The 8,674-nt window shown below is 40.6% G+C and overlaps 1 protein-coding gene across 2 annotated transcripts in view; it reads right to left on the reverse strand.

Moving 5' to 3' along the window:
• LOC129093419 (RNA-binding protein with multiple splicing-like) overlaps positions 1–8,238 on the reverse strand; it is a 33,829-nt gene extending 25,591 nt beyond the window's left edge. For both annotated transcript variants that reach the window (XM_054601433.1, XM_054601432.1), the window contains exon 1: positions 7,818–8,238. In XM_054601433.1, coding sequence (XP_054457408.1) covers positions 7,818–7,880 — 63 coding nt within the window. In that variant the 5' untranslated portion in view covers positions 7,881–8,238. The remainder of the gene's footprint in view (positions 1–7,817) is intronic.
• Between the last annotated feature and the right edge of the window lie 436 nt (positions 8,239–8,674).

An 8,674-nucleotide genomic window follows, 5' to 3' on the forward strand; every position in this document is an offset into this window, starting at 1 on the left:
AGCCTGCGTTGTAGACTTATAAAACGTGTTACACCTATTGTCTCATTACACTCTGCCCGCACTGTGTGACTTTCTCAGATATTTGCTCCGACTTTAATTGAGTGCTTTTTTGACCGCTCATTCTGGGCTGAAATGAGGGACACGACCTTGATGCGATGTGAGATGATTACTATGTGTTTCTTTCACCCCCTCCCTTTGTGTGTGTGTTTGACAGCCAAGTTAATAGATACAGGTCCTTCGAGCCAGATGTGGCAGGATACGGCTCTAACCTTGAAGCTGGGCACAGTACCTTATTGTAGGATGAGTGTGTGCATGCTACGATGCTGTGATTACCTGCATATGAAATCAAAGCTCAGATAAAATATTTCATTGCAAATCCACAAACAAGTCTCCCTCGCTGTGACCAAGCTAAAATCAAAGTCTACACAGAAGCCTTTGTGAGCACAGGCCAAGTTGAGCTCTTGAATCAGTTGAGTGCCGCCTTATTAAAAAAAGACTAACTGACAGACTCTCACATTCTTTTGTTAACCAAGTTGTCACTGCTCTGTGTTGACATCGTTCTCCGTCATCCTCACCAGTTTGTTTTTTTTTCCACTTCATCTTCCGTGTCGGAGAATGTGAAGAGTGACAGACTGCAGACCCGCGAGGTGTCAAACGACCATAAATGGATGACTCTGTTTGTCCCTTAATCGCTGGGGTTCAACAGGGTCAAGTTTCACATTCGGGGTCAGAGGGCACAGGTTAGGCTCGGGTTATTGTGTGGGTCAGGGGTCAACGGTGAGGTTGAGCACACTCCGAACGTCACGAGTGAAACTCTGAGAGGAGAGTTTCTTTGTTTTTCTCTCTCTCTCCTTCTCTCTCTTACTCCCACAAGTGCTTTCGACCAACAATTACAGCTCGGTAAGGGCCTGTAAATGTTCCAACAGGTTAACCTTTAAAAGACATTTAAAACAAATGACCTAGGAAAAGCAAGTAAGGGCCCACTTTACTGTGTTTTTCCTGCTCTTGCTCTTTTCTTCCCCTCTCCATTACAGTTTCCCTTGTTTAAAAGCTAACCTGGAAAATAACCCTCTCGTGTGTTAATGACATATGTGCTCTTTCTTTTGTAACAACCATTTTTTGACCTCAATGAAAAAAGGCCTTAAGGTATTATCTGAACGACGTGTGGAAGAGAGGAGCGACCCATTCACAGATTGTCAGCTACACATCAGTTTGACTCCTCGGCTGTCAGCTAAGAGTTCATCATAATCTTTCGTACTAGTTTGCTCTCTTCTTCATCTCTGTTATCTGATGCGTCCCCGTGAATTGACTTCACATTCCAAAGAGCTCATTAACGCAAACTACTCGGCCAAGTCCGAGTCTGCCTTTCCTTGACTTCCTTTGTTGCCGCCTGCCCAAGTGGACACCTTAAACTGTTTGGTTTTGAGGTTGGGTAGGCAGAGGGTTTAAGTGTCCCGTGCAAGTGGAGACAAAAACAACAGTAGATACTCAGTCATGCTCTGTGTCTCCAAGAGGAAATGTAAGCCTACTGCCGATGTGTTCTCTTAACGCGATAGTGCAGCTGTTCCTGTGTTTATCAGTGACAGCACTTAAGGATCCCCAAAAAATGTATCATGTTTTCATTCTGTTTAAGTTTTTTTATGTGAATAAATTGTTAAAACAAACGTCTATCACAAGTTGCATTGCTTTGTTGTCCAATCAGTATTCTTAATCCAAAATATTAACAAATAACGATAATATAAAACAGAGAATATCAGCAAATAGTCAAATTAGTAAAGACCAGCAAATGAACACTATTTTTTATAACATGACAAATTATTATCTGTCAACCTGACTTTCAGCACTAAATATAGTTCATCTTTTAGGATGTGTTTAGAGTCTGTCTATATTTAAAGCAAGACTTTTTAACTTTTTATAAGAAAATTCACACAATATCAAATGCACACTTTTTCAATGTAATACACAAGGGTCTTGGAGCTAGCCAATGCTTGCAAACTTTTATTTACTTGCACAGCTTTTAGTTTATGTTTTAGCATTTAAATTGCCACTTAGCCTCAAATGGTTTGTTTTGTCCACAACTCAAATATATTTAGTTTACTGTCACAGAAGAATCAAGAAACCATAAAATATTCGCATTCAAGAAACTGGAATCAGAGAATTCTAAGTTTCTATTTCTTAAAAAAATACAAAAAAAATAGTTGCCAAATATTTCAACATTTGACAATGAATCGATCAATCGACGCAGTTTTACTTGAATGCATCTGAGGGAAACAAGCTGTATTACTAAATATTACATTTTATAGTGAGGGTATACAATCTAGGGCAGCAACTAAAACAATGTCAGAAAAGTTACACATTCATCTTCATGTTGCATCACAATGAACTCCTACAATAGGTATTTTATTTTATTTTTATGTAAAGTGAGTTGACTAAAGAGAAAGTTTATATTCCTTTCCTGGAAAAGTAGATCATTAAAGCCGACAATGGACAACTTCAGACCTAGTTAGAGCATTTAATGGACTAATCCATCGAGGCCTATGCACCAACTCTGACTTGTTTTGATTTTTCCCATCTTTTGAAGCTAATCTTGAGCAGTTTGACCTTGCTCACAGTTGGATAGTCGGCCAGACAAGTTTCTCCCTGTTACCGTTCTGCCTGGCTCACTCTTGTCTTTAGGGCTCTTCCCATGACCATAAACGGTCCTTCTGTTCAGAGATCTCAGGGTCATGCTTTCAAAATGTATGGGCCGATAAGGGATAAGGAGTTGGTCCACTGGGACTAAGCTGGGCGAGAGAGTGAGCGAGAGCACGATGAAAGGGGAGAAGAAGAGTGGCAAATTATAAACAGTACCAGGGTGGAGGGAGACAGGGAGGAAACGGCTAGAGAACAAGATAAAGAGAGGGCAGAAAAAGGGTGGGACAGACGAAGGGAAGGAGGGAAGGAAACGGAGGGGAAGGGAGATAAAAGTGTAGAGAGGGAGAATGAGAGAAGGGGGAGGACAGATGGGGGTTGGGGGGGGGGGGGCAGAGAAAATAAATGAGATGAATTATAGAAGTATTGACTGAAAACAAGAGCAGAGCATAAAAGGAGTGTGAAGGAGGGTCGAGAGAAGAACCACTTTATACTGTAAGGTGGATAATTATAGCTTGTGAGTAAGCATTATTAAAGTGGAGGTGACAGACCAAGCACATAAACACAGTATGACAATGCAAGACAAGATGGCTGACGCTGTCTAGGCACTTTAAACGAAAGCAGCACCACATAAGAGACGCCGCTCCTCACTCTCGGTCAGTTTTGATCGTTTATATATAGCTGTATGTATATTTAAATATCGAGTCCAATTCTTTATCTTTTTTTTTTTTCTTTTTTTTTTTTGGTCTCACATCAGTTTAGCAGGATCCTTTGCCAGCCGTTCCTGACGCTAAGCCTTGTTGTCTTTTCAAATACCTCTTGTCGCCCAGCTGACAAATGGCTAAGATAAGATGACAATTCCCCTCGCACCTTTATAAATAAACTCCTACCTATCAGACGGAGATGGGGCAGGGTTTTAACGGCTTGTGTCAGCCTGTTTTTACTCAGTATATTAACTTGTATTTCATGGTTTATCTATTTTAGCAATTTTACTTTACAGTCTTCACCTATATAAAATATCTGCTTGTATTGTCTACAACGATAGGTGAGATTCCTTATATGTTCTCCCTGTCGCCCTACCATGGCCGCTTTACCCTGTGAGCTCCCCTCTGATAACGTTTCATGTCACAGAGCATTAACATATCTGCGTGCCCTTTTCATAGATACATGCTCACGTACGGACCACACACATGCCCACACCAGCGTGCGACAGACCGGCCTGGCCTCCCTCCTGCTTCGCCGTGCTTCTCCAAGCAGCACAGCTCTCCCCACCTACGTCTCTCCACGGAAAAGGTCATGCTGGCCACATGACCTGCTATTTGAAGAGGACCCGGTGGATACCCAAAGCAGGCCAAGAACAATCCAATTACACCCCAGGGAGATCCGGCACATTTGCTGAACTCGGCTTGAGTGATATTCTGTTTCTCTTTGGGAGCTTGTAAAGATCCACTTACATGTTTATGGTCGGCCAGAACTAGAATCAACAGATACCTTTTGAGGTTCAAACTCCTGCTGTGTTCGACTTGTTACATCCAGGAGAGACACCCTGTGTTCACTCATTCGTCAAAAATCAGGTGCGGGTTTGACGGTTGACCTCCACGGCTCAAGAGACTGGGCAGGTCTTAAATAAACACCAGTTAGCTTGAGGGGAATTGACAGAAAGGAAGTCAAAGGTCAAACTTAGTCGGGTGACTTGGTTAACTTTAATACATTCCATGTACTCACAACCCGTACACTTCTATTCATTAACAAAAAACAGGCCTATAAAAAATCTGAAGTAAATAAATGATTGTTTTCTTGTACTGATCAAACTGTTGTTAAATCTATAAAGAGCAAAGCTTTGGCACTCTTCGCTTCAAAATGACTTAAATGATGAACTGATAATTAAATGTAGGCTTATTCATAATTGACCAATCTGCCAATTTTGCACTGGAGCCCATAAGCCAAAGTTTTTCGGTTTACTATCACACAAACCGGAAAAAAAACAGCAAATCCTGATATTCTTGAAGTTGGAAATAGCGAATGTTTATTATTTCTGCTTGAATATTTTCGCTTTAAAAATGACTGAGCGATGTATTTATCAATATAGTTGCTTAATCAGCTAATATGTCAATTGATTTCATTTGCTAATCATTTCCGCACAAAAAATATAACAAATAACTGGTTTGTTCCCTCATTGCATGCTCTCCGTAATGATACGTTTCCTTTCTGATGGCAAAATCACGTCCGGAATATGTCACCTCAACACAGTCATTATGAACAAACTTCCCAACATTCACAAGGATATATGCAATTGTTCTGCTAAACCATCTCACTTCTTAGGGAAATCAAATCTACTCTTAAGCGTCTCCGTGTCTCTTGTCCATACAAGGCCTGGAAACCACAGCTGCTGGAAACATATCTTCAATGTTCGCCCTGTGAGAGACGGTGTGTCACCTCGACTAGTGGCCGTTGAGTGCCACAGTACTTGAAAGCATCCAGAAAGCCTGATAATAAAGCTTTATCAAACCAGCTCGTCAGATTAGATGCTGCCGTGGCTGAAACCTGCATACCTTGTCTGCAACAAGACCATGTTTGGTGATCGCTGGACCGCAGAAGATAAACATTAAGCATCGCAAAGCTTTGGCGTACAGTGGTGATGGCTTGTGTGAGGTTGAGCAATGAAGCAGGCATGAGGAGCCAAGCTCGCTACGGCGTTTTTACTGGTGCGAATCAGTGATCCATTGAGTCGCATACTACACTGTGTAAGAGGAAGGGGGGGGGGGGGGGGGGGGTGCCACTGTTGTTTGGCATGTGAGAGTCATACCAGCGAGGCTGTTAAACTTTGGCTCTCATAACATCAGAGTTTATGGATGCTTTAGTGTAGTTTAAATTCAGTGTGTTTGTGAACTTGGTGACTGTTTCTCCGCGGAAGATCGGGATGGGAGAAGTGTTAAAAGACTTAGACTTGAAAAACAGATTAAAAAAAATGTCAAATTAGTCACTTGATTAGTCACATGTTGTCGATATGCACACCTGCCTGCACAAGTGTGTGTGTGTGTGTGTGTCAGTGCATCTTTCCACGCCTGCTCGTTTGTGTATGTGTGTGTGTGCTACAGTATCCCCAAAACGTGCTGCTCCTCTGCATGCAACACACATCATTACACAGAAGATAAAGCGGTGCTGTCTAACCTTACTTTAATTCACCCAAGTAAATGTAAGTCCCAGCCTGTCTGGACGGCTTCCAAACATTTCCACGACCATTAGAGTCCTCATGGTCATCACTCTTTCTGTCTCTCTGTCTGCCTTTTACACAATGCAAGGGACGACTCTCGTCTGGACCACCTGCACATGGACATCACAGCAATTCTAGTCTAGAGATTTATTTTTCAAATGAAGTAGAGATAGAGCAACTAATGATTATTCTCGCCAATTATCGTCGGATTATTGTCGATTAATCTGCTAATTCTTTTCAAAGCTGCTCTATCAACTGTTTGGTTTATCAAATGTCAGAAAAAACTAATCAAATGCGAATTTATTAATGGACCGATTGATTCAGCTCTGAATGCTCAAATGCTATAATGTAAAATGTTTTGGTATGTTTTGTCCTTATTGGTTAAAATGATGAGGAAGTATTCCTTCTCTGCTTTAAGCAAAGATGTTGGGTTGTGTAGTGCTGAAACAATTTGTTGATTAATCGATCAATCGAAAAATCTATTAATTGTTTAAGTCATTTATTAGGCAAAATGCTGGTCCTAGCTTCTTAAATGTCTCTGTTTTATATGGCTTTTAACTGAACATCTTGCATTTTGTAGGGTTTTTCTCAGAACTTGCGATTATCATATTTGTCAACCTTTTAAAGATTCAAATGTTAATCAATTCACTGTCAAAATATAAGTTTATTAGTTGATTATTAGTTGATTAGTCAAGTGCTGGCACACACAGTATTCAAACTCCAAAATATCTCTACTGCAGCACTGTTTTGAGAACATAAGGTCACAAGGTGAGTACACTGAAAACTCTCCATCAGGTTTCCAAGAAGTCAGTTCTCTACTCTGTACCTCTTCTGCGCTGTGCTACAGTAACTCCCTGCATCCATGGTTACCTCAACAGTGGACCAAATATGGTATTACATCAGGCCGCGTATGTTTGGCTATTCAGTTACAAAGTGACGAACAGTACACTGAGCCCTAATTCAATTTTCTCCAAGAGAAATATCTGAAATAATCCGATATACCTTTCTTACATCACTTGGCTGCGGCTGTGTGGAACAACAAGTCTGCCGTCTGGATAGAGATAGTTCCGTGCCAAAGAAAATCACCCCATGCAAAGATGCACCACTACAAAACTTATTTACAGAGAAGGAGATTTCAGGGATCCAGATTGTGCAATTCTTACAAAGCAAAGGAGGAAGAAACTGGGGAAAACACATTTCTACCAGAAACTAAGTGGATTACCTCACATGATACATTATGTTTCTTTCTTTTGGCACACACAATATCATTCTGGTGTGTGAGGATGTTGTTAAGTCAGAGAGAGACCACTCTTGCTTTGCTGTTATGCAGTGGGTCTGGGTTACAAAGACTTATTGCGTACATGTTGCAGCAGCAGTTGTTTGAACTTCAATTGCTCCCTCAGCTTCAGTGAAAACTAATTCGCTCCATGGCTCCGAACTCCCTTCACTGCTGCTTTTTAGTGCCGGCTGAAGTCTGCCTTCATGGTACAGTAAGCCAGCACTGCCAGCAATTAAGTCTGTTGTCAGGTAACTTATAATTATCTACAATATAGTCCAGAGTTAATCAGTAACTACTCATAACTGATTCATCTATAATCCTGCCTTGTTGTTTACTTTTACGGGAGTAAAAAGACACATTGCTACAGAATGAGGTAGGTTGCTCAATGAGAAATAAAATATGTAAAAAAAAATATATATATATCTAAAGAGGGATGAACAAAACTGATGTTAAATAATGATAAACTCCCATTTATGAAGAATCAGATTAAATGTTGGGAGTGCACCATGCAATAGGTTTAATAATACAACAGCAACTTTTCCAAGGTAAAAAAATCTACAAGAGATAAATCTTCTACATGTTAAACAGCATCATAGGGATATTACAGATATATACTGTCGGTCCCTTTATTACAGATATCATTATGGGTCACAGACCGACCTATTCACATCAGGACAGCAGGTAGATACCTACCTCCTCTTCGTGGTTGGTGAATTCAGTCTGCTCGTTCTCCTTCTCGGTTTTATTATTATTCATTCTGAGTCGGACTCTCTTATCACTTTCACTTGGACTGTCTGTTCTTCTTCTTTTTTCCGTCTTTCGTCTCTGTTACGCCTCCCTCCGACAGACAAAACAGTCCGTGTGCGGCAGCTTATCCCACTAGTTAGGCGACATCAATGATGAAGTGAGGATTTGTGGTGATGGTAAAAGAGTTAAAAAAAAAAAAAAAAAAAAAAAACAAGAAAAAGAAAAAGAAAAGAAAAAAGTCAGCTGTGAGTTGTTGTTGGTTTTTCTTCTTTCTTTTCTTGTGCAGCTGGATATTCCGCAGTGTTCCCTGTTGGTCTTCTCCGGAGGCTCAATAATGCTCTTGTTGCTGTTCCCCAAAATGAAACGAGCTAAGTGTTCAGTGGACTGAGCCGCAGGCAAACTTCTCTCCCTCCTCTCTCTGGGAGGGAGGAGGGATGGAGGGAGGGGTTTAGGGTGGGGTAAAGGGTGGATGTTACAGTCTGCTGGGCTTCATCAAGTTCTTTATCAAATGCTGATCACCAATCTTCTTTTTTTAGACCAGCTGAATGTTATTTTAGTCACTGAAACATTCCTGTAATATTATAATTGTGTTTTTTTCCATCGTGGGCTTAAATGCTTTTATTCTTGTGTTGTTATTAAAGATACTGCTTTAATATTTCTATGCATAGCTTTCTTTTTTATGTAGGCTATATGTAAAGGGATGTTTGCCAGGATGTTATAAATACAGAGATCATAAAAAAAAAAGGCTGATCAGTTACCAAAATGAAATCAATTCTGGTGGGAAGATCATAAAGTTAAACCTT

This window comes from Anoplopoma fimbria, chromosome 7 (assembly GCF_027596085.1).
Source record: "Anoplopoma fimbria isolate UVic2021 breed Golden Eagle Sablefish chromosome 7, Afim_UVic_2022, whole genome shotgun sequence".
NCBI classification, from domain to species: Eukaryota; Metazoa; Chordata; class Actinopteri; order Perciformes; family Anoplopomatidae; genus Anoplopoma; species Anoplopoma fimbria.